The sequence below is a fragment of the Mustelus asterias genome, chromosome 9 (genome assembly GCF_964213995.1).
Source record: "Mustelus asterias chromosome 9, sMusAst1.hap1.1, whole genome shotgun sequence".
Classification (NCBI taxonomy): Eukaryota; Metazoa; Chordata; class Chondrichthyes; order Carcharhiniformes; family Triakidae; genus Mustelus; species Mustelus asterias.
The window spans coordinates 9,175,182-9,201,638 of record NC_135809.1 but is presented as its reverse complement, the minus strand read 5'-3'; the positions used below and the strand labels follow the sequence as shown (position 1 = coordinate 9,201,638).

The window sequence follows — 26,457 nt, the reverse complement described above, 5'->3', positions numbered from 1 at the left end:
AAACACAGTCCCACAGTCCAAAGATGTGCGGGTTAGGTTGATTGGCCATGCTAAAAATTGCCCCTTAGAGTCCTGAGATGCGTAGGTTAGAGGGATTAGTGGGTAAAATATGTAGGGATGTGGGGGTAGGGCCTGGGTGGGATTGTGGTCGGTGCAGACTCGATGGGCCGAATGGCCTCCTTCTGCACTGTAGGGTTTCTATGATTTCTATGATTTCTAATCAAGCAGCAATATCACTAATCAAATCAGCTCTTGCGTGAAGTTTGAATGCAGAGATTTGAGTCATGATTTTCTGCAAACAATATAACTGCCAGCAGTTACTTCCAAGAAACCTGGTATCTCTTGTGATCCTTCTCGGTGCACGAGTAAATTGCGGCAAGTAACCATCCAGAAAAGTGTATTTGGTTAGTATTCTTAGAGAATGGGCCTATTGTTGTTCAACATACTGGACGGCACGATGGCACAGTGGTTAGCACTGCTGCCTCAAGGCGCCAAGGACCCAGGTTCGATTCCAGCCTTGGGTCGCTGTCTGTGTGGAGTCTGCACGTTCTCCCCGTGTCTGCGTGGGTTTGCACCTGGTGCTCCGGTTTCCTCCCACAGTCCGAAAGACATGTTGGTTAGGTGCATTGGCCATGCTAAATTCTCCCTTGGTGTACCCGAACAAGCGCCGGAGTGTGGCGACTAGGGGAATTTCACAGTAACTTCATTGCAATGTTAACGTAAGCCTACTTGTCACACTAATAAACAAACTTTAAAGCTTAAAGCTTTAATCAGTCCTGTGATTTCTTCAGCAAGATTTCCTGAATGCAGTGAGACATCTGAGTGAGCCAAGGGGAGCTTTCCATTACCGGACTGATAGTTACCTTCTTGAAGGAATCAAGTACAATCTGCATTGATTTGCACTGAATTCAGAGCCAGTGGTACCATGGTTTTGGTTGAACCTTTGGCATGAAGGACAATAAATGTTCTCTGTGCAGCTGCCTGAACAGGCATGCTGGATTTGTTCAGCTTAGTGCGTTGCTCCATCTTGTACTGGAAAGCACAGTGCAGCTATTGCTTATTGGTACAATTCAAGAACTTAAAAGGAAAATTTGGCAAGTCGCAGAATCACAATTGGATTACGTGCATTTTAAGTATTCATTGCGATTACCAGCAATAGAGAATAATTATTGCTTTACATGGCAGGAGTTAGTGCAGACAGAGTACTCCATGCAGTCACCCGAGTTGGTCTTTGAGGCACACAGTAGTTTTAATGGGTTAGCGGCAATGGTCATTTCCCAGAATCAGAGAATCACAGGAGACATTCATTCAGCCCATCCTGTCCGTGCTAACTCTTCAGTACAGCTATCCAAAGGAGGTTACCTTCGATCGGACTGGAAGATCCCAATGGCGGGAAGGGCAGAAAAATCCCACCCTACATGACAACCCATTATTAGGCTTACTCTTGGATAACTGGAGTTAGGATTAAAACTAAAATAGCACTTTTGGAACTAATGCTATGGTAACACTACATGCAGACAACGATAATCTATTTCAGCCCTTAACCTAATGGTTTCAGAAAACTTCAATTCCGAGAGCAAGTGTTGTTATAATGCTGTTTAAAATATAGCTGCAGAATAAGAATTGCTTTTTAGCAAGCAAAATAAGTTTCTCTCCATTGAAAAAAAAAAGATTGAATTCAGGGTCCTCTACAGGCAGAAACCAAAGTACATTTGTGAACTATTTTTATGGTGGCACAGTGGTTCGCACTGCTGCTTCACAGCGCCAGGGACCCAGGTTCGATTCCCGGCTTGGGTCACTGTCTGTGTGAAGTCTGCATGTTCTCCCCTGTGTCTGCGTGGGTTTCCTCCGGGTGCTCCAGTTTCCTCCCACAGTCCGAAAGACGTGCTGGTTAGGGTGCATTGGTCATGCTAAATTCTCCCTCAGTGTACCTGAACAGGTGCCGGAGCGTGACGACTAGGGGATTTTCACAGTAACTTCATTGCAGTGTTAATGTAAGCCTTACATGTGACGCTAACAAATAAACTTTAATTACTGACTCCAGAGTAAAAGTAGATAATGATTATTTCTCACTCTTAATCAGATCAATAAATTAATATCGGAAGTTCATCTGTAAGAGTCAGTTTGGTCATAGCAATATGGCAGTTATTGGCTTAGGTCAGAATTTAAACACGACATGTCTAAGGTGTCAAACTTGGGCTCAGTGGATGCACCCTTGCCTCAGACTCAAGAGGTCACGACCTTGAGGCCAATTCAAGATACCAAAACACAATTTATCTGATATTTCAGCATAGTACTGAGAGGCGTCTGTACCGTCAGAGCTGCTGACTTTCAAATGAGATGTTAAACCAAGAAGCTTGAAGACACTATAAAATCCCATGGCACTATTTGAGCAGCAAAATAGTTCTCCGCATGTGCTGGTTAACCTAAACTGTCTCAGTTCTGTTTGTAAGGGCTGTGTACAAATTCACACATTTTTCTTTTTACAGCCGTGACTTCACTTCAGAAGCACTTCATTTGCCGTGAATGTTTTGGAAAGTTGTGAAACTGTGGGAGGCGCTATATGAATGTAAATTATTTTCTGCTTATTGCAATCTTGAGGAGTTAAGACCGAAATTAGTTCTGGATTTCTTTTGTCGCATCAGATCAAGGTTAGCCTTGGCACAGTGTTTCAACATTCCATGTGTGATGACTCACACATTTATAAAACAAATGCAAAACCCTGAAGTAAAAGAACAGTGAGGATTAAAGTGTAATTTCTCTTTACTGTGAACATTCAAGGAATGTTTATCTTCTGTAAGGAGAATATATACAAGTAACTGGTTCATCTGTGCTTAGTTAGGAAAGAATTTACTCAATACACGTGGGAAGAACTTTCCATGAATATAGCATTGAAGGATTTGCATAAAATAGGGCATAATCTATTGTGTGCGTTTATGGTCTTCATGACATTCAGAGTAAATTAAATGCCCCCCTTTTTGAAATGTAAAAAAAATACTTTGCAAGACCAGCGTAGAGCAGGGGTGGTCAAACTTTCTGAACCTTGGTCAGATATGATTATCTAAGACACAGTCAATCTTTACAAACAAATTTTTATTACTGTTGAACACAATTATGTGCTCTCCCTCCCTCCTGCCCACTCACTCATCCTCTCCCTCCCCATTCAGCCACACTCACCGATCCCCTCCTATTCCATCTGCCTGGATTCCTCCACCATGCAGAGGCCATGGTACATGTTGGTACCAATGACATAGGTAGAAAGAGAGATGAGGTTGTGCATCAAGAATTCAGGGAGTTAGGCAATAGATTAAGGAATAGGATCTCTTGGGTTGTAATTTCTGGATTACTCCTAGTGCCACGAGTTAGTAAGTACAGAAATAAGAGACTAGCACAGATGAATGCATGGCTTAAGAGTTGGTGCAAGAGGGAGGGTTTTAGATTCCTGGACCACTGGGACCGTTTTTGGGGAAGGTTGGACCTGTACAAGCGGGACGGTCTATATCTGAACCAGGGCGGGACTAACATCCTTGCTGGAGGATAATTATATTAGGTGATTTCAACTTTCCCAACATTATTGGGATAGTCATCATGTCCAGAGCTTAGATGGAGTAGAGTTCTTAAAATGTTTACAGGAAAACTTCTTAGGTCAACATGTAGAGGATCCAACAAGGGAAGGAGCTGTGCTGGACCTAATTCTGGGGAATGAAGCCGGACAGGTGGTTGATGTGTTGGTGGGGAGCATTTTGGTGACAGCGACCACAACACGGTTCAATTCAAATTTGTTATGGACAAAGAAATAGACAAGTTGCAGAAAAAGGTTTTGGATTGGGGGAAAGAGTAGATTTGAGCAAAATAAGGCAGGATCCGGCCAAGCTGGACTGGAACGAGTTACTTGTGGGGGAATCTACAGAAGAGCAATGGGGTGGCATTCAAAGATGAAATGGGGAGGGTACAGGCCCAACATGTTCCCTCTAAGGTAATAGGAAGGTGTAACAAACCCAGAGAACCATGGATGACCAGGATACAATGAGAAGGAAACGAGAGGCTTTTAACAAGTATAAAGGGAATAAGTCTGCGGAGGCATAAGTGGAGCACAGAAAGTGCAGGATTGAGCTTAAGAAATCAATTAGGAGAGGAAAGAGGGGATATGAGAAAGAACTGGCTGGTAAAAGTAGGGAAAATCCTAAGATATTCTATAAGGGTCATAGATCAGCTAGATAGTCAATATCTTTTCCCAAAGATAGGGGAGTCTAAAATTAGAGGGCAAGATTTAAGGAGAGAGGGGAGAGATACAAAAGGGTCCAGAGGGGCAATTTTTTCACACAGAGGGTGGTGAGTGTCTGGAACAAGCTGCCAGAGATAGTGACAGAGGCGGGTACAATTTTATCTTTTAAAAAGCGTTTAGACAGTTACATGGATAAGATGGCTATCAAGGGATTTGGGCCAAACGCAGGCAATTGGGACTAGCTTAGTTGTTTAAAAATGGGCGGCATGGACAAGTTGGGCCAAAGGTCCTGGTTCCATGCTGTAAACCTCTATGACTCTATGTATGTGAATGGGAAGAGGATAACCAGGGAAAGAGTATTAAAGACCCAAGGGGGAACTCTGTGGGTGGAGGCAGAGGACATTGGTAGGGTGTTAAATGAATATTTCAAATCTGTCTTCACCCACGAGAATGGGGAGGCAATTATGGAACTCGGGGAGAGAGATTGTGAGGTTCCAGATCAAATTGCCATAGGGAGTGACAAGGTATTGGAGGAATTGTAGGGCTTAAAAGTTGACAAGTCTCCAGGTCCGGATGAATTGTGTCCCAGGTTGTTGTGGGAGGCGAGGGAGGAAATTGCAGGGCTCTGACCCAAATTTTTAATTCCTCTCTGGCCACCGGGGAGGTACCAGAGGACTGGTGAACAGCTAATGTGGTCCTACTATTTAAGAAAGGTTGCAGAGACAAGCCCGGGAACTACAGACCAGTGAATCTCATGTCTGTGGTTGGGAATCTACTGGAAAAGATTCTGAAGGAGAGAATCTATCTCCATTTGGAGAGGCAAGGTCTGATCAGGGATAGTCAGCATGGTTTTGTCAGAGGGAGGTCATGCCTAACAAATTTGATTGAATTTTTTGAGCATGTAACCAAGTGTGTAGATGAGGGTAGTGCGGTTGATGTAGCTTACATGGATTTCAGCAAAGTCTTCGACAAAGTCCCACATGGGAGACTTATTAAGGCAAATGTACATGGGATACAGGGTGATCTGATAAGGTGGATTCATAATTGCCTTAACGGTCGGAGACAGAGGGTGATGACAGACAGCTGTTTTAGTGACTGGAGGCCATTTACCAGTGGCATACACAGGGATCTGTGTTGGACCCCGATTATTCGCCATTTATATAAATGACATAGATGATATGTAGGGGGTAGGAGATTAGCAAGTTTTCCGATGACACAAAGATTGGCTGGATGGTTAACAGTGAAGTTGAGTGTCTTGGATTACAGGAAGATATAGACGGGATGATCAAATGGGCTGATAAGTGGCCATTATGATGGAATTTAACCCTGAAAAGTGTGAGGTGATACACTTTGGAAGGAGTAATTTGACAAGGAAGTATCCCATGAAAGGTCTGACACTGGGAAGTTCCGAAGAACAAAGGGACCTTGGCGTGTTTGTACATAGATCTCTGAAGGTGGAAAGGCAGATTAATAGGGTGGTGAAAAAGGCATATGGCACACTCGCCTTTATCAATCACGGTAAAGATTACAAAAGCAGAGAGGTCATGATGGAGTTGTATAGAACTTTGGTGAGGCCACAGCTGGAGTAGTGTGTGCAGTTCTGGACGTCACATTATAGGAAGGACGTGATTGCACTGGAAGGGGTGCAGAGGAGATTCACCAGGATGTTGGCTGGAATGGAACATTTAAGTTATAAAGAGAGGTTGGATAGGCTTGGGTTGTTTTCTCTGGAGCAGAGAAGACTGGAGGGGCAACCTAATTGAAGTGTTCAAGATTATAAGGGGCATGGACAGAGTGGATAAGGAGCAGCTGTACCCTTTAGTTGAAAGGTCAGTTACAAGGGGACACAAGTTAAAAGTGAGGGGTGAGAGATTTAGGGGGATTGGAGGAAAACCCTTTTACCCAGAGGGTGGTGATGGTCTGGAATGCGCTGCCTGGGAGGGTGGGGGAGGCGGGATGCCTCACATCCTTTAAAAAGTACCTGGATGAGTATTTGGCACACCATAACATTCAAGGCTATGGGCCAAATGCTGGCAAGTGGGATTAGGTGGGCAGGTCAGGGCATTTCATGTGTCGGTGTGGACTCCGTGGGCCGAAGGGCCTCTTCTGCACTGTAGTATTCTGTGATTCTAATTGTGATGTGGGAGGTTGAATGGAGAAAAGCAGTTAAGATCTAAACTCCATTTCACAGCCTCCCGTATCCCCGCCCCAGCCCACTCCTCTCCAACACTACCACAACGAACTCCCCCCCTCCCCCCCGCCACAAACATCCTCTGCACCAGCTGCGCAAAATTCACACCCTGCCTCCCCGTCACCCAGCCCAGTTGTAGTTCCTGCTTAGCCCCGCTCTCACCCCAGTTACAAAGAAACTAGGAGCAGGAGGAGGCTATTCGGCCCCTTGAGCCTGCACCGCCATTCAATATGATCATGGCTGATAATTCAATACGCCGATGCCCCCCTCTCCCCAGGGTGTCAGATGTTCCAGTGGACGTGGCAGCTCTGTGCAACAAGCCGTGGCCCCGCCCAATTCTCCAGGATGATCCAGATTAATCTCCCAAACCTTAAAAGCCACCCCACTTTATCTGTAAGGCTGCACTGCACTGTATTTGTAAAAGAGGCACGGTCTGGCCACCCTGACATAATGCATGCTTTGTGTCAGCCCAAATAGCTTGATGATCAGTCCGATTTATTTTCCTTCGCTGTCTTAAGTGGCTAGATTTCCTCTTGTCTGTTACTTAGAAAATCTTGGCTGAATTCCAATCCCACAAGAAGTCACAGATGAAAACATCATTTGACCAAAGTTCATCTTTCCCCAATTCTTCCATTACAACACTCAAGCACAAGCCCAATGCTTCACAATTTTAAACAGCACAGATTGCTATTTAGTCCATTGTGCTTGTGCTGCCTTCGATAGAGCCACAAACTTAACATTCCCATACCCTTTCCCCAATCCTTTTTCCAAATTTGAAAACTATTTTGAATTCTGCATTCACTATTTTTTTTTCTACTGGGGAACTAACTCCTCCTGACAACTCAGTTATACCCTCTCGTTTCTGACTCTTATTTATCATATTAAAACCACTTATAATTTTGAACACAATTACATTATCTGTGGGGTAAACGTTGGCCAGGATATTGAGAGAACTCCCCTACCTTTTTTTCAAATAGTGGCAGAGATTTTTTTTTTAAGCATTCACACAAAACAGCAGATAAGGGTCTCTGTTTAATGTCTCACCCAAGAGATAGTACCTCCAACAACACTGTACTAAAATGTCAGCCCACCAACACCTCTACTTTCTCAGGAGGCAAAGGAAATGCAGCATATCCGCTATGACTCTCACCAACTTTTACAGATACTCCACAGAAAGCATGTTTTCCGGATGTATCACAACTTGGTATGGCTCCTGCTCTGACCAAGACCGCAAGAAACAAAGAGTTGTGAATGTAGCTCAGTCTATTACGCAAATCAGCCTCCCATCCACTGACTCCGTCTACACTTCCTGCTGCCTTGGAAAAGCAGCCAGCACAACTGAGGACCCCACGCACCCCGGACATCCTCTCTTCCACCTTCTACCGTCGGGAAAAGGATACAAAAGTCTGAGATCACGTACCAACCGACTCAAGAACAGCTTCTTACCTGCTGCCATCAAACTTTTGAATGGACCTACCTTGCATTAAGTTGATCTTTCTCTACACCCTCGCTATGGCTGTAACACTACATTCTGCACCCTTTCCTTCTCCCCTATGAACAGTATGCTTTTTCTGTATAGCGCGCAAGAAACAATACTTTCCACTGTATACATACATGCGACAATAATTCAAAAAGCCTACATTATATGATCAATTAAGTTGATGGAATTAAATCAAGTAAAACAGCACAAGAATATCCTTGTCTTGCATCTTTACCCCCACTATATAAAACATTGGTAAGCGGATTACACCACTACAAAATGTTATTTGTATTCATCCTTAATTCACTTGTTTTGAAATAAATTCAATTAACACTTCTAACATGCTAGACATCATTTTGCTTTACAGGATTGTTGCTACCCCTGAAGTAACAGTCTTGCCAATTAGCAGCTCTTTAGATACAAAAAGAAATTCCCAGAGCGAACCTCCTCACCAATTATCAACTCTTTAAATGTGAATAGGAATCACCCACCTCATTCCCTAGTCAGCTCTCTGAGGCTGCTTTCCATGTTGCGCCACTGTCCTTGGCGCAGGAATCACTCCCATCCCCTCTTTCCTTGCAAAGTAGTGAAACAAATCTTGCGCATGCACATTTTCCGCAACTGTTGCCGAATCTGTCTTGCAGTAGAAAGCTGGTCACGTTTGCTCCCAGTAAGTTGCCACGGCCACACTCTTACGTGGGTCTTGTGGAGCCTGTGACAAACTCAACAACACTGCTGGATGTCCATGCTCCTCCTTCAAAGACCACCTTGCGGCTACCTTAACAAATCTACAGAATTTAATCTGGGACTGTTGAAGGCTCTCCAAGGTTTGCGAGGGGGCGGCACGGTAGCACGGTGGTTAGCACTGCTGCTTCACAGCTCCAGGGTCCTGGGTTCGATTCCCGGCTCGGGTCACTGTCTGTGTGGAGTTTGCACATTCTCCTCGTGTCTGCGTGGGTTTCCTCCGGGTGCTCCGGTTTCCTCCCACAGTCCAAAGATGTGCGGGTTAGGTTGATTGGCCAGGTTAAAAATTGCCCCTTAGAGTCCTGGGATGCGTAGGTTAGAGGGATTAGCGGGTAAATTAGCGGGTAAAAAAAAAAGGGATTAGCGGGTAGGGCCTGGGTGCGATTGTGGTCGGAGCAGACTCGTTGGGCCGAATGGCCTCCTTCTGCACTGTAGGGTTTCTATGATTTCTATGGTTTGTTGCTAGGACCCAGCCTCACTAGGAGTCTGCCAAGCGCAATATAAAAGCAAAGAAATTCGATTTAGCAATAAGGGAACCTGCAGTTTCACTGCAAATAGTACTGTACATTAATAGAAAAGGTGGGATCATAGTTATTTCAATGATAAAGTTCAAGATAAAGTTCAAGCCAGTGGCTTTTGCTACCAAATAAACCCGTTGGACTTTAACCTGGTGTTGAGAGACTTCTTACTGTGTTTACCCTAGTCCAACGCCAGCATCTCCACATCATGAACACATCTAGTTTGTCAAGGGAGATCCAACACATTCATTTGGGCGACCCAAATGGCCTCCTTTTGTGCTGTAACCATTCTATTATTCTCCATTTTGCTGTTTATAAATCAGTTGCCATATCTGCTGCATAACAATAAGTAGGGCAGGTAGCTCAGTGGTTACGGCAATGGGACTAGCAATTTAAAAGTCGAGTTTAAATCCCACCTTAGCACGTTACAAAATGGCGTTCAATAAATTGATTTATTTTGGGCTGGTACCACAGAATGACAATTCAAGTTACTGAACTGTTGTAAGAATCCATCTTGTTCCTGAAGACCCTCCAGGGAAGTGAATCTACACGTGAATCCAAATCCACACTATATGTTTGACGCTAGCACTCTCAGGACAGGTATACAACTCGGAATGGAAGAGGAGCCATTGACAATGTCAGCAGGGACCAGCCTACTTCTAGATCCCCATCCTGTTCCATCATTGATGGTTACAAGTCTTAACTAACTTTCCCACAGTCTTTGAATGCCTTTCTTCAGCATCCCCACTTTGTCATTTCAGGACAGATTTCTCCTCAAGGTTTTTCCTCACAAAGCAATAATGTTGAATGAATTAAATTAGTTTAAAAAAAAAAATGGACATGCTTCAGTCTGCTAAATTCAACTTTGTCATTCAAATGTTCATGACCCCACCCATCCGGGTGGCATGGTGGCACAGTGGTTAGCACTGCTGCCTCACAGCGCCAGAGACCCGGGTTCGATTCCTGGCTTGGGTCATTGTCTGTGTGGAGTCTGCACGTTCTCCCTCCGGGTGCTCCGGTTTCCTTCCACAGTCCGAAAGACGTGCTGGTTAGGGTGCATTGGCCATACTAAATTCTCCCTCAGGTGTACCCGAACAGGCGCCGGAGTGTGGCGACTGGGGGATTTTCACAGTAACTTCATTAATACTATTACAAGGGGGCTATTACAAGGGGGCATAACTATAGGGTTCATGGTGGGAGATATAGGAAGGATATCAGAGGTAGGTTATTTACGCAGTGTGTAGTTGGGGTGTGGAATGGACTGCCTGCAGTGATAGTGGAGTCAGACACTTTAGGAACATTTAAGCGGTTATTGGATAGGCACATGGAGCACACCAGGATGATAGGGAGTGGGATAGCTTGATCTTGGTTTCAGATAAAGCTCGGTACAACATCGTGGGCCGAAAGGCCTGTTCTGTGCTGTACTGTTCTATGTTCTATGTAATACCGGCTGTCCTGCAAAGTGCTTTGAATTGTCGCTTTGTTTGTTGCAAGCCCAAAGTTGCTGCTTGGCAATCTTAGATGTATTAAACTGTTAGACTTTCTTTTCCCTCTCTGCCAAGTAGCAACTTTCATGTTTAATCCTGCACAAAATTAATTAAAAACTTTCTGTATACCGCTTTATATTACTCTAACTAGCTGTTTGATAATGGAGGCATTGGATTGGATAGCATAAAATGTCATATGACCTGGCTGTATTGCAAAACTGCTGCAGGAAACAACTCTAATATTGCCCAAGACTTGACGAAGTGTAGCAACCAGCTTGGTTATACTGCAGGCCAAATTCCAAAACAACACAATTGTGATCGCACTGGTTTAAAGTCACGACTTACAACACCATTTTTGCACAGCCAAAACTTCCTCAATGATCAGTGAGTGGGATTAACTCAGAAACCCTCACCACAGCTGATAGCTGGATTTCAAAGTCTCTGAAGCAGTTGGAAGATCCAGGGATATGGAACAAGGGCTGAGAGTGAAGATTGAGGTACATATGAGCCCTCGAGGGACTGAATAGTTCACTCTTATCCCTGTTAGCTGTCTGCATAACCAAAACTGCATTTGCTTGCATGTAGCACTGAGCAAGAATGTTTTGATTTGATTTATTATTGTCACATGTATTAACCTACAGCGAAAAGTATTGTTTCTTGCGCACTATACAGACAAAGCATACCGTTCATAGAGAAGGAAACAAGAGAGCGCGGAATGTGTTACAGTCATAGCTAGGGTGTAGAGAAAGATCAACTTAATACGAGGTAGGTCCGTCCAAAAGTCTGATGGCAGCAGGGAAGAAGCTGTTCTCGAGTCGGTTGGTATGTGATCTCAGACTTTTGTATCATTTTCCCGACCATGGGAGGTGGTGGCAGCGGTCATGAATGCCAATACCCTGAGGAGGACAGCCACCAAGTGCCACCTGGGGAAGAAATGATCTCCTCCGTTCTGCCAGGGTAAGCCACTCTTCTCATCACTCCCAACTCATGCATCCATCTCACATCCACAGGGATCTCACTCATGCCAACTGAAGGGACACTACCACTTGCTCTCTCACACACACCTTCATCTGCCCTGCGAGACGTGCCCTCATCACCTTGCTGGTACCACTCACCATCCACACATGCCAGGCATCTTCTTCATCTGCCCTGGCATGCATCCTGCTTACATTCTCATCTCTTTTTATGCAGGAAAAGTTGGCTCCCAACAAGAGGGAGCGACCACAGACGGGTGGAGGGACGCCAGAGCTGGAGTTCCTCACAGACTTTGAGGAGAGAGTCATCCAGCTGGCTGGGAAGGACGTTGACCACTCCTGAGCTGATGGGGGTGAGGCCGCTGGCGATAAACTGGTCAGAATTCTGCGGGATCTGTGTGGTCCTGCCAAGAAGGCATCCTCAGGAAGGATGCTTTTCACATTTGACAGCCTTCACCCTGGTCCTGCTCGAATCTCCCTGTTTCCCCCCTATCGGTCTTGCCAAACTCAGGGCCTGGTCATCCCCGAATGAACCTGCTGAATACATGGAGCCACTCTGAGTGCCGTGCTCACCTCGGAGCTCCTCTTGGAGGTGTGCTTTCCAGGCGCACACCTTTTGAAGCCAGTCGTGATTTGCAGCATTGAGAAAGCAAGCTGCTGTGGATGAATTTTTTGATGGGGGAGGAGCAGGAAATACAACCAGTCACTGCCAGGGAGTGGGGGACGACTGCGGCAAGTTTCACGCTGATGTAAAATACGACTCTGGACTTCTCGTGGTATTTTCTGCTCCCTTGGCCAAACTGGCCCAACGTGAATGGGAACAGAAAATCCCAGCCCCAGGGATAGAGGGATATGGGCCAAATGCGGGCAATTGGGACTAGCTTAGGGGGTTTAAAAAAGAGGGGCGGCATGGACAAGTTGGGCCGAAGGGCCTGTTTCCATGCTGTAAACCTCTATGACTCTAATCATATTGAAAGTGTTGCAAGCTTTCTTGCTCGATGACTACTGAAGTTGGAATTGCCATCAGTTGATCAGTGAGCTGAAGTGAGGCATTTGACTGACCTTGGATTGTTACTGTATGACTATAACCACATGACTAACAGGTGAAAGCGAAGTGAAATTTCACAAAGCTTTATCTTGTAATTTTAACCCATAGTTAATGATCTTTCTCAAGATGTTAAGTTATTGAGAGAGTATATCGTGCCTTCATATACGGTGAGAAAATAATCTTTTTCAGTGGCATATCTTTTGTGATTTCGCACATTTGGGTTTGTGAGGTTTTATGGGGAGGGACATAGTCTTCATTACGAGTTCACATTTTAACAACGCGAAACTACGAGCTATAGTCTCGATTGGTTAAAATGTACAAAAATAACAACATGGGTACAGGCAATACGCAGTTATTTTGACTGCAACAAATTCAATTTACATGTTTCTGCGTCATCCCCCCTAAAAATGTTTAAGTTTATTTATTGTCACAAGTTAGCTTACATTAACACTTCAATGAAGTTACTGTGAAAATCTCCTAAGTCACAACACTCCGGCACCTGTTTGGGTACACAGAGGGAGAATTTAGCGCGGCCAATGCACCTACCCAGTCTTTCGGAAAGTGGGAGGAAATCGGAGCACCCGGAGGAAACCCACGCAGACACGGTGAGAACGTGCAAATTCCACACAGACAGTGACCCAAGGGCGGAGTTGAACCCGGGTCCCTGGTGCTGTGAGGCAGCAGTGCCAAACACTGTGCCACCTGTAACTCAAGAAAAAAAGGCATCGAAAAAAGGTTCCCAAAATAAAAACTAAGAGATAACAAACTATTAGTAAAGCTATTAGTCGAAAGCTATATCTTTCGCCTCTAGAATCACTCACCTGGGTTAAAACATCCAGTTGCTGCACAATATGCCCTAATGTGCTGGCAAGCTTTGGCGGGATACCGGTGTGATCTTCCAGAAGGCTAGTTATAGGTTCACCACTGGCTGGGTCTGCTCCATAGGTGCTTACTGGACACGAAGGATCAAGGGAACTGCTCACCTGGCCTGCTGAATGTGAGGCACGTTCCAGCTCCGCTGTTGTTGACTGCAATCAATTGACGGAAGGGGGAAGAAATATAGAAGGAAAACATCATTCCTGCATTCCAATGTGATGTGCATAAAGACATTAGCTTCATCTGTCTTCCTGTATAATGTCCAACTTCAAACAGTTCTCATTACTGAGTGAAGTCTGGCAAAGGAGGAAACTAAGCAACAAGGCTTTCAGTGTGCACAAAGAATTTAGCAGCTCCAAACCAATTGCATTTACATCTGCAACCCATCTGTTCCAATGATCTGTATCTTACCCAGAGAAGAGATTTAAAGCAGATCCATTCATGATGGCAAAAGCTACCTGAATAAAGATGATGGACCAGGAATGTAAATGCTGTTATTCGAAAACAAATTTAAGATTGATACACACTAATAAGTTATTTCAAGAGCCACTGGATTCATACATTAACCCTTCAAATAAAAAGTGAACACTTTGTTGTGCTCTGATCTTGACAGAAATAAGAAAGCTGTTCAGATTTAGCTGAAGGAAGAACAACATTCTCCTCCATTATTCTCTCCTGTCCTTTATATGGCACACATGGGAAACTAGGTAGAGCGATGGATCAATTGTAATTCCATTGCTGCCTGGTGTTGCACATTCAGACACAAATCAGGCCCCCATATTGGTTTTAGCTCAAAACCCTAGCGGAATAAATTCTACATTACAAAGGTTGTTGGGGTGGGTGTACGCGGTTTAATCCACATTTAAAAAAAATTAATTTGCAGAATCAATCTTTGACCTCTCACCTCAGATGTCAAAGCAAAATACAAAATATGAATAATGTCTGACAGAAACATCCTTGCAAACACCCTTCCTTAAATGATGAGAGTTTCAAAATGACTTTAAACAATGAGTACCATCTCTGTGGTCAATGAATACAATGCAGACATGTTCCTTCAACACCAGGGAAAGCTAAGGCGCACAAACTAAGCCAGTCATAGCTGGTAGGCTTTGTGGAATTACTTCTGAGTCAGAAAAAAAGAAAAACAAGATACAAAGCACGCTTGATGCATCAATGCAGGAAGCTATTACCACAGTATTACCAGCCGGATGTCATGCAGGAAATTAAACTGGTAGCTTCTGTAAATATGATATCACAGTGATCTGTCAGTAATTGATTAATATTGTTTCCTGTCAGGCATAAATGATGATTCTCACTGTGTGGTAGAGACACAGTAGCTTGGGTTTCTGAAGCAATAATTAAGCACTATCCATTCTTCACAGTTCAGTGGTCAAGCAATGAACTCAGATAACACAGTCATGGACATTTTATTCAGGAAAATACCCTTGGGAGAGAAAACTTCACAATTTTAGTATAGAACTGCTCTCAGTTTTGTTCATTCTAAAGTAGCATTCAAAGTAATGCTAATTCAGACATGGTCAGACATTTTAATTCTTTAACGCTTGGAGGAGGTATAAAAAAGCGAATTAGTCCGTAGGAAACTAAATCTCACCTTTGCCAGGTTGACGGACTTGACCAAGTTAAAACAAAGTTTCTCCATTTTATATAAAATCATTGGATCCTTCATACAATCGGGCTTCTAATTCAGCGCAATTTTTATGAATGCCACAGGACATCAGAGTTCTATATCCACTGACATCGAAGAGCAGAAGAAGATATACTGAAATGATGCAACCAATTTCTTCAACTTCTTTACAACCATCAGATCATGTTCTGGATTGTCACTGTGACAAAGGTTCTTTTTACTTGAACAGGGTGTTACAACCCGACTTGTAACTCCTTACCATGAAGAACTGACTAGTTGTAATGGGTGGATCTCCACTCCACTCAACACAAGTATCCCACTGGATATCAACCCACACCCCCACTTCTTGCCTTCAAACAACCACGCAACCTCAAACAGACCATTGTCCGCAGCAAACTACCCAGCCTTCAGGAGAATAGTGACCACGACACCACACAACCCTGCCACAGCAACCTCTGCAAGACGTGCCGGATCATCGACACGGATACCATCATCTCACGTGAAAACACCATCTAACAGGTACACGGTACCTACTCTTGCAACTCGGCCAACATTGTCTACCTGATACGCTGCAGGAAAGGATGTCCCGAGGCATGGTACATTGGGGAAACATGCAGATGCTACGACAACGGATGAATGAACACCGCTCGACAATCACCAGGCAAGACTGTTCTCTTCCTGTGGGGGAGCACTTCAGCAGTCACGGGCATTCAGCCTTGGATCTTCAGGTAAGCGTTCTCCAAGGCGGCCTTCACGACACACGACAGCGCAGAGTCGCTGAGCAGAAACTGATAGCCAAGTTCCGCACACATGAGGACGGCCTAAACCGGGATGTTGGATTTATGTCACATTATCAGTAACCCCCACAGCTTGCCTCCTGGGCTTGCAGAATCTCACTAGCTGTTCTGTCTGGAGACAATACACATCTCTTTAACCTGTTTAATGCTCCCTCCACCCACATTGTCTGTACCTTTAAGACCTGGCTGGCTTTAGGGATTCGCATTCTAATCAGTATTCTGTAACTTGATTTTGTGTCTCTGTGCCCTGTTTGAGAGCACATTTCCACTCCATCTGACAAAGGAGCAGCGCTCCGAAAGCTTATGGTATTTGCTACCAAATAAACCTGTTGGACTTTAACCTGGTGTTGTGAGACTTCTTACTGTATCAACCCAGAGGTCAGAGGCTTGTGCCCTGGACTCCTGTTTGCCAGGCTTACTCCACTTCTATTGGACATGTGTGCTAGATGTCAACTCAATATTCAGAGACTTGAATTCTTCTCTGATCTCTGGTCTAGCAGCAGGGTCATCCCCATAAACTATTGCCTCAGGGGGTGGGAATGGCTACTATTGCACCAAGACTCAGTCCATTGCTGTATGTACCAACAAGGACACATTTTCAGAAATAATAGTATTGCTTTCCCTTAGTCAGCTGACAAGATCTTGCAGAAGATTGCAGAGGGGTAGCTCAGTCTGCAGATAATTGGATATATTAGGGGGTGGGGGGGTTTTTCCTCACACACAAAATTGAAAAGCATAATTGTACACAAAAATAAAGGGGTAAACAATTCGACAAAATATTTCTTCATCCGCACAAAGGAAATCTAGAATGTCAAATTTTGAAACCCCATTTGTCTGAAATATCATAGGGATCCCTACAGTACAGAAGGAAGCCATTCAGCCCATCAAGTCTGTACCGACCACAATCCCGCCCAGACCCTATTCCTGTAACCCTCATTTATCCTGCTAATTCTCCTGACACCAGGGTCAATTTAGCATGGCCAATCAACCTAACCCACACATCTTTTGAGTGTGGGATGAAACCGGAGCACCTGGAGAAAACCCACAAAGACACGAGGAGAAAGTGCAAACTCCACACAGACAGTGACCCGAGGCTGGAATTGAACCTGGGTCCCCGGCACTGTGAGGCAGCAGTGCTAACGACTGTGCTGCCCATGTTTCAAGAGAGCACCAATGACACACTGTATGACCTCCTCTTTTCATCAAATTCACTTCTTTGAACAAATCCAATTATTTACCAGAGAAAAAGTTTTGACAAAACCTAAAGGACTAAAATCTGACCTGATGGCCTATAACTTGGGGTTCTAAAGAAGATACCTAGAGGTACTGGCTATGATTTTCCAAAATTGCTTAGGTTCAGGGATAATCCCATTAGATTGGAAGTTGGCAAATGTTACACCACTTTTCAAGGAGGGAAGAAAGAGAACAGTGAACTACAGGTTAGTTAGCCTAACATTAGTTGTTGGGAAAATGCTGGCATCTACTATAAGGAAGTCTTAACAACATGCTTAAAAAAAAACATAATATGATTAAAACAAGTCAGCATGGTTTTACTAAAGGGAATACTGTTTAACAAATTCATTGGAGATGTTCTGAGGATGTAACTAGTAAGATAAATAAAGGGGAACCAGTACTTCCCACATTAGAGGTTATTTTTTCCCATACAAGAGGTTAGTGTGCAAAATTAAAGCAAATGGAATTGGGGATAATGTATTGGCATGGATTGAAAATTGGTTAGCAGACAGAGAGTAGGAATAAATGGGCTAAGTGTGATAAATTGGGAAGTCTTGATATATATGAAAGGGATCTGGATGTCCTTGTACACCAATCACTGAAAACAAGCATGCAGGTACTGCAAGCAATTAGGAAGACACATGGCATGTTGGCCTTCATTGCAAGACAATTTGAGTACAGGAGCAGGGATCTCTTACTGCAGCTGTGTAGGACCTTGGTGAGATGGCACCTGGAGTATTGTGTGCAGTTTTGGCTTCCTTAACTAAGAGATATATTTATTATAGAGGGAGTGCAGCAGAGGTTCACCAGACAGACATCTGGAATGGCAGGAATGTCGTACAGGGAGAGACTGGGTTGACTAAGCCTGTGTACAGTTCTGGTCACCCTATTATAGAAAGGATATTATTAAACTAGAAAAAGAGTGCAGAAAAGATTTACTAGGATGCTATCGGGACTTGATGGTTTGTGTTAAAAGGAGAGGCTGGATAGACTGGGATTTTTCTCTCTGGAGCGTAGGAGGCTGAGGGGTGATCTTAGAGGTCTATAAAATAATGAGGGGCACAGATCAGCTAGATAGTCAATATCTTTTTCCAAAGGTAGGGGAGTCTAAAGCTAGAAGGCATAGGTTTAAGGTGAGAGATACAAAAGGACCAAGAAGGGCAATTTTTTCACACAGAGGGTGGTGAGTGTTTGGAACAAGCTGCCAGGAGGTAGTAGTAGAGGTGGGTACAAGTTTGACTTTTAAAAAGCATTTAGACAGTTACATGGGTAAGATGAGTATAGAGGGATATGGGCCAAACGTGGGCAATTGGGACTAGCTTAGGGGGTTTAAAAAAAAGGGGCGGCATGGACAAGTTGGGCCGAAGGGCCCGTTTCCATGTTGCAAACCTCTATGACTCTAATAAGCCTGGATTCACTGGAATTTAGAAGAATGTGAGGGGATCTCTGAATTGTATAAAATTCTAACAGATGCAGGGATGAGGTTTCTCCTGGTTTGGGGGGTGGGGAACGGGGGGGGGGGTGGTCTAGAACAAGGGGTCACGGTTTCAGGATGCTGGGTAGGCCATTTAGGACTGAGGTGAAGAGACATTTCTTCACTCGGAGGATGGTGAGCCTGTGGAATCCTCTATCACATAAAGCTGAGTCACTGAATGTATTTAAGAAATATATAGATTTCTAGAGACTAAAGGTGTCAAGGGTTCTGGGGAGAGAGCAGGAGTATGTCGTTGAGATAGAGGATCTGCCAAGATCACACTAAATGGTGGAACAGCCTCCATGGCTAAGTGGCCTACTCCTGCTTTCTATGTTTCCGTGTATGTACCTGGATTTCCAAAAGGCATTCAAAAGGCATTCAAAAGGCATTCATTGCTTCTTGGAAGTGCAGTAAGAAGTTTAACAACACCAGGTTAAAGTCCAACAGGTTTATTTGGTAGCAAAAGCCACACAAGCTTTGCATCTCCACATCATAACTTGGAAGTGCAGCAGAGAGGGAGAGATTCGCGAGAGGAGTGCTGCGGGTAAGCGCTGTTATTTTTTAACTTACTTTTTCGCGGGTTTTTTCTTAAAAAATATCTAAACCCAGAAGTGGTCGCGCAGGGAGGTCTGGGAGAGAGAGATTTTTTTTTTTAAAAAAGTTACTCACCTCAGTGAATCGGCCTCATTGCTTCTTGGAAGTGCAGCAGAGAGGGAGAGATTCGCGAGAGGAGTGCTGCGGGTAAGCGCTGTTATTTTTTAACTTACTTTTTCGCGGGTTTTTTCTTAAAAAATATCTAAACCCGGAAGTGGTCGCGCAGGGAGGTCTGGGAGAGAGAGATTTTTTTTTTTTCCCAATAAATTGGAACAGAGAGGAATCCCGATACTCTACACTTGTAGAGTATCCCACCCTCCCTCCTCCTCTAACCTAAAAAAAAAGACCCAGTGAGAGCAGGGCTTTGGAGAAAACAGGAGGAGGAAAGGTAAGTTTAAAATTTTCATTCACTTTTTTTTTTCCCTGTGTGTTTAAAGGGGCAATTATGAGTGTGAGGCCAGTATGTTGTTCCCAATGTAGGATGTGGGAGGTCCTGGAGGCTCCTAGCCTCCCGGACGACCATATCTGTGCTGGGTGTGTTGAGCTGCGGTTCCTAAGGGACCATGTTAGGGAACTGGAATTGCAGCTCGAGGACCTTCGCCGGGTTAGGGATAGTGAGGAGGTCATTGACAGGAGCTATCGGCAGGTGGTCACACCGGGACCACGGGAGGAGGGTAACTGGGTAACAGTGAGGAAGGAGAAAGCTCGGTTGATGGTGAGCACCCCGGTGGATGTGCCCCTTAATAATAAGTACTCCTGTCTGAGTACTACTGGGGAGGACAGCCCACCTGGGGGAAGCAGCGGTGGCAGTGTCTCTGGAGCTGAGCCTGGCCCAGTAGTGCAAAAGGGTAAGGAAAGGAGGGTAGTGCTAATTGGGGACTCTATGGTGAGGGGGTCAGATAGGCGTTTTTGCGGACACAGACGGGACTCTCGGATGGTGGTTTGCCTCCCTGGTGCAGGGGTCCGGGATGTCTCTGGTCGAGTCCCAGAAATCCTGAAGGGGGAGGGAGAGGAGCCGAAGGTCGTGATGCATATAGGTACTGCTGACATAGGTAGGAAGAGGGAAGGGGTCATGAAAAGAGAATATAGGGAGTTGGGTAGACAGCTGAGAAAGAGGAATGCAAAGGTAGTAATCTCGGGATTGCTGCCTGTGCCGCGGGAGAGTGAGAACAGGAATCGGTGGAGAATGAATGCGTGGCTGAGGGACTGGAGCAAGGGACAAGGATTTGGGTACTTGGATCATTGGGACCTCTTTAGGGGCAGGTGTGACCTGTTTAAAAAAGACGGGTGGCACTTGAATCCCAGGGGGACCAATATCCTGGCGGGAAGGTTGGCTAAGGCTACTGGAGAGACTTTAAACTAGAAAGGTTGGGGGGAGGGAATCGAAATGAGGGGACTGAGAGCGAGGAGGTTAGCTCGCAAATAGATAAGGAATGTAAACAGGGTAAGAGGGAGGTTAGACGAGTGATGGAGAAGGGAAGTGCTCAGGCTGAAGGTCTGAGATGTGTCTATTTTAATGCCAGGAGTGTAGTGAATAAAGTGGATGAGCTTAGAGCGTGGATTGCTGCTTCGAATTGTGATGTGGTGGCCATTACGGAGACTTGGATGTCTCAGGGACAGGACTGGGTGCTTCAGGTGCCGGGTTTTAGATGTTTCAGGAAGGACAGGGAGGGAGGCAAGAGAGGGGGGGGAGTGGCACTGTTGATCAGGGATAGTGTCACGGCTGTAGAGAAGGTGGACGCCGTGGAGGGATTGACTACGGAGTCTCTGTGGGTGGAGGTTAGGAACAGGAAGGGGTCGGTAACGTTGCTGGGTGTTTTCTATAGGCCGCCCAATAGTAACAGAGATGTTGAGGAGCAGATGGGGAAACAGATCCTGGAGAGATGTAGGAATAACAGAGTTGTCGTGATGGGAGATTTTAATTTCCCAAACATAGATTGGAATATCCCTAGGGCTAGGGGTTTGGATGGAGAGGAGTTTGTTAGGTGTGTCCAGGAGAGTTTCCTGACACAGTATGTGGATAAGCCTACTAGAGGAGAGGCTGTACTTGATCTGGTGCTGGCTAATGAACCTGGACAGGTGGAGGATCTCTCGGTGGGTGAGCATCTTGGGGATAGCGATCATAATTCTATCTCCTTCACGATAGCATTGGAAAGAGATAGGATCAGGCAGGCTAGGAAAGTGTTTCTCTGGAGTAAAGGGAAATACAGTGTCATCAGGGAGGAAATTAGACGGGTAAATTGGAAGGAGGCATTCTTGGGGAAAAGTACCGAAGGAAAGTGGAGGATTTTCAAGGAATGTTTGTCTGGAGCTCTGCATGACAACGTTCCGATGAGACAGGGGGGTGTTGGTAGGGTACGGGAACCGTGGTGCACGAAGGTTGTGATGAACCTGGTGAATAAGAAAAGAGAGGCGTACAGAAGGTTCAGAGAGCTAGGAGGTGTTAAGGATTTAGAGGAGTATACGGGATGTAGGAAGGAGCTTAAGAAGGAAATTAGGAGAGCGAGAAGGGGTCATGAGAAGGCCTTGGCGGGTAAGATTAAGGAGAATCCCAAGGCTTTCTACAAATATGTCAAGAGTAAAAGGATGAGATGTGAAGGCATAGGACCCTTAAAAGGTGAAGGGGGAAAAGTTTGTGCGGGACCGTTAGAAATGGCGGAGCTGCTTAATGAATACTTTACCTCGGTATTCACGGTGGAAAGGGATCTGGGTGGTTGTACTGCTGGTTTGCGGTGGACAGAAAGGATCGAGCATGTGGACATAAAGAAAGAGGATGTGTTGGAACTATTGAATGGCATCAAGGTTGGTAAGTCGCCGGGACCGGATGGGATGTACCCCAGGTTACTGTGGGAGGCGAGGGAGGAGATTGCGGAGCCTTTGGCGATGATCTTTGCATCGTCGATGGAGACGGGAGAGGTTCCGGAGGATTGGAGGATTGCAGATGTGGTCCCTATATTCAAGAAAGGGAACAGGGACAGCCCGGGAAATTACCGACCGGTGAGTCTAACCTCAGTGGTTGGTAAGTTGATGGAGAGGATCCTGAGAGACAGGATTTATGATCATCTAGAGAAGTTTAGTATGATCAAAAGTAGTCAGCACGGCTTTGTCAAGGGCAGGTCGTGCCTTACGAGCCTGGTTGAGTTCTTTGAAAATGTGACCAAACACATTGACGAAGGAAGAGCGGTGGATGTGGTCTATATGGACTTCAGCAAGGCGTTCGATAAGGTCCCCCATGCAAGACTTCTTGAGAAAGTGAGAGGGCATGGGATCCAAGGGGCTGTTGCCTTGTGGATCCAGAACTGGCTTGCCTGCAGAAGGCAGAGAGTGGCTGTGGAGGGGTCTTTCTCTGCATGGAGGTCAGTGACCAGTGGAGTGCCCCAGGGATCTGTTCTGGGACCCTTGCTGTTTGTCATTTTCATAAATGACCTGGATGAGGAAGTGGAGGGATGGGTTGGTAAGTTTGCTGACGACACCAAGGTAGGTGGTGTTGTGGATAGTTTGGAGGGATGTCAGAAGTTGCAGCGAGACATAGATAGAATGCAAGACTGGGCGGAGAAGTGGCAGATGGACTTCAACCCGGATAAGTGTGTGGTGATCCATTTTGGCAGATCCAATGGGATGAAGCAGCAGTATAATATGAAGGGTACCATTCTTAGCAGTGTAGAGGATCAGAAGGACCTTGGGGTCCGGGTCCATAGGACTCTTAAATCGGCCTCGCAGGTGGAGGATGCGGTCAAGAAGGCGTACGGCGTACTGGCCTTCATTAATCGAGGGATTGAGTTTAGGAGTCGGGAGATAATGCTGCAGCTTTATAGGACTCTGGTTAGACCCCACTTGGAGTACTGCGCGCAGTTCTGGTCACCTCATTACAGGAAAGATGTTGAAGCCATTGAAAGGGTGCAGAGGAGATTTACAAGGATGTTGCCTGGATTGGGGGGCATGCCTTATGAGGATAGGTTGAGGGAGCTTGGTCTCTTCTCCCTGGAGAGACGCAGGATGAGAGGTGACCTGATAGAGGTTTACAAGATGTTGGGAGGTCTGGATAGGGTAGACTCTCAGAGGCTATTTCCAAGGGCTGAAATGGTTGCTACGAGAGGACACAGGTTTAAGGTGCTGGGGGGTAGGTACAGAGGAGATGTCAGGGGTAAGTTTTTCACTCAGAGGGTGGTGGGTGAGTGGAATCGGCTGACGTCGGTGGTGGTGGAGGCAAACTCGTTGGGGTCTTTTAAGAGACTTCTGGATGAGTACATGGGATTTAATGGGATTGAGGGCTATAGATAGGACTAGAGGCGGGGATGTGATCGGCGCAACTTGTGGGCCGAAGGGCCTGTTTGTGCTGTGGCTTTCTATGTTCTATGTTAAAAAGGTGCCTTACAAAAGGTTAGTAGGCAAGGACTCATGGAGTTGGGGATAATACTCTTGCTCGCGAGGGAGTGCAGCGAAGGTTTACCAGGCTGATTCCGGGGATGGTGGGACTGATGTATGAGGAGAGATTGACTAAGTTAGGATTATTTTCGCTGGAGTTCAGACGACTGAGGGGAGATCTCAGAGACTTATAATATTCAAACAGGACTAGACAGGGTAGATGCAGGGAGGATGTTTCCGATGGCGGGGGAGTCCAGAACCGGGGATCACAGTCTGAGGATTCAGGGTAGAACATTTAGGTCAGAGGTGAGGAGACATTTCTTCACCCAAAGAGTGGTGAGCCTGTGGAATTCATCATCACAGGTAGTTGTTGATTGCAAAACATTGAATGTATTCAAGAGGCGGCTGGATATAGCATTTGGGGTGAATGGGATCAAAGGTTATTGGGAAAAAGCAGGATTAGGTTATTGAGTTGGACGATCAGCCATGATCGTAATGAATGGCGCGGAAGGCTTGAAGGGCCAAATGGCCTCCTCCTGCTCCTATCTTCTATGTTTCGCATGGACAGAGAATAGGTTAGCAGATAAAAAGCATTTTCAAGTTAGCAGACAGTGAGCGGTGGAGTGCAGCAAGGATCAGTGCTGAAGTCTTAGCTGTGGGAAGAACACAGAGGATGCAAAGAGATATGGGCAGGTTAAGTGAGTGGGCAACAAGACAGCAGACACAAGGAAGTGTGAAGATTTTCATAAAATTAGAAAAGCAGAATATTTTTAAAAGCTGTAAAATTTGTAAGAGATGAACAAAGACAGGAAGGCAGAAAGTTAGCAAGCAGGTGCAGCAAGAAATTAGGAAGACTAATGGCATGTTGGCCTTTATTGCAAGGGGACTGAGGTACAAGAATGAATCAGTTTTGCTGCGATTATATTGGGGTTTTTTGTCAAACCACATCTGGAATGTTGCGTGCAGTTTTGGTGTCCACATTTAAGAAAGGATATACTTGTATTGGAGGCGGCGGTACAGCGGAAGATCACTCAATTGTTCCCCGGGATGAGGGGGTTGTTCTCTGATGAGAGGCGAAATTGAGCTTATTTTCTCCGGTGTTTAGAAGAATGCAATTGCATTGAAACCTATAAAATTCTGAAGCGGCTTGGTAAGGTCGGTGTTAGAGTTTGTTTGTGCAGATTGGGGTTGGAGCGTCTAAAACATGGGGCTGGGGCCACAGTGTCAGGATAACAGGCCAATCATTCAGGACCAAGGATGAGGAAACATTGCTGAGGAAGGGGGCAGGAAAATAGAGTTAAAGCCCAAGCTCAGCTACGATTGTATTGAAGGTGGAGCAGGCTCGACAGGCCATATGATCTACTCCAGCTCCTCATAGAAAACATAGAATCCTACAGTGCAGAAGGAGGCCATTCGGCCCATCGAGTCTGCACCGACAACAATCCCACCCAGGCCCTATCCCCATAATCCCACCTATTTACCCCACTACTCCCTCTAACCTACGCATCCCAGGACACTAAGGGGCAATTTAGCATGGCCAATGCACCGAACATCTTTGGACTGTGGGAGGAAACCGGAGCACCCGGCAGAAACCCACGCAGACACGGGGAGAATGTGCAAACTCCACACAGACAGTGACCCAAGCCGGGAATCGAACCCAGGTCCCTGGGACCATGAGACAGCAGTGCTAACCACTGTGCTACCCTCCTATTGCTAGTGTTCTTGTATCATCTTTAGATTGTAGACCTTGCGTAGAATGTTTTATACAAGTTGTGTTACAGGAATAATAATCTTAGACAATAAATTCAGAAAAGATTTTGAAGTAAATGTCATTTAAAATGCTAAGAAAATATCCTCATACCCATCCTCACCCCGAGGGAGCTGACACGGTTCACAGTCTTTAAGTTCAAAGTTCTTATTCTCCTTAAAGAAAGTGACTGAATCAAAACATAATCGTATGAAAAAAGGTAACACAAGAGCACTGCTTTCAGTGAGAAATGAAGGGTGAGAAATACTCCAACAGGAAATACTCTAAACAGAAACTGACACTAGAAATAACTGCACAGGAAGGATAATGTGCTTGCATATTCATAAATTGCAGAAATACTTATGAAGTCAACAGGAGATAAAAATAAAAAGGGGAAGTACACTTTCAGAGGAACATTTAAGAAATGCAAGGTAATATTACAATTGCCTCCAAAAGCTTCAGCATGCATCTATACTTAGCTGCACCAATGGATTATTTATTTCTCTCACATTAATGGGTTTTTAAAATGTATTTTTCTTTCATTCACTGTCAGGCCTCTGTGGTTAGAAATAGAGAATGTGAATCCGCACTTCTGGGTGCTTTATTTGATTTGATTTACCTGAGCATGTATCATAAAATCTAATTGATTTGTTTTTGGTGAAAAAAATACTGTACTGCACTATCACTCATATGAATGGCAAAATTATTTGTAGCATTTTATGGTTATGTCAGACATAGATTTCAAAATAGAAGTCCTGGTGCATTTGTCAGTCAAGTGAACCTGGTTTCAAAGCCTGGATTGTGCACTGTCACTGGAGAAGCTACTTCTGAAATGATATAGTTGCACTGCAGTATATTGTTATTAAAAAAGCATTCAAAGATGCTTTTGGATCTAACTGTCTGACTTCCACCAGTAAAGTTTGAAGTGGTTGCAACCTAGTACATCCTCACCTTAACTGAAATAATATTCCCGCACACAGTTTAACCACTTCCCCACTCTCAGAATCTAAAAACGGTTAAATGTATTTCTGATAAAGTAAAAATCAACATGAGCGGCAC

The 26,457-nt window shown here is 45.0% G+C and overlaps 1 protein-coding gene and 1 long non-coding RNA gene across 6 annotated transcripts in view; one reads left to right on the top strand and one right to left on the bottom strand.

Annotated features, from left to right (window-relative positions):
- The window catches only part of poc1b (POC1 centriolar protein B), an 89,854-nt gene that overhangs the window by 4,327 nt on the left and 59,070 nt on the right, over positions 1-26,457 (bottom strand). For 2 of the 5 annotated variants that reach the window (XM_078219645.1, XM_078219650.1), the window contains exons 11-12: positions 13,489-13,695; positions 13,214-13,369 (exon numbers count right to left, since the gene is read on the bottom strand). The exons of 1 other annotated variant lie outside the window; for it this stretch is intronic. In XM_078219645.1, the coding sequence (XP_078075771.1) occupies positions 13,214-13,369; positions 13,489-13,695 (363 nt within the window). The remainder of the gene's footprint in view (positions 1-13,213; positions 13,370-13,488; positions 13,696-26,457) is intronic. 2 more of the 5 variants (XM_078219646.1, XM_078219648.1) reach the window with 1 other exon arrangement.
- The window catches only part of LOC144498474 (uncharacterized), an 88,686-nt gene that overhangs the window by 34,987 nt on the left and 27,242 nt on the right, over positions 1-26,457 (top strand). The gene's annotated exons all lie outside the window — the stretch shown is intronic.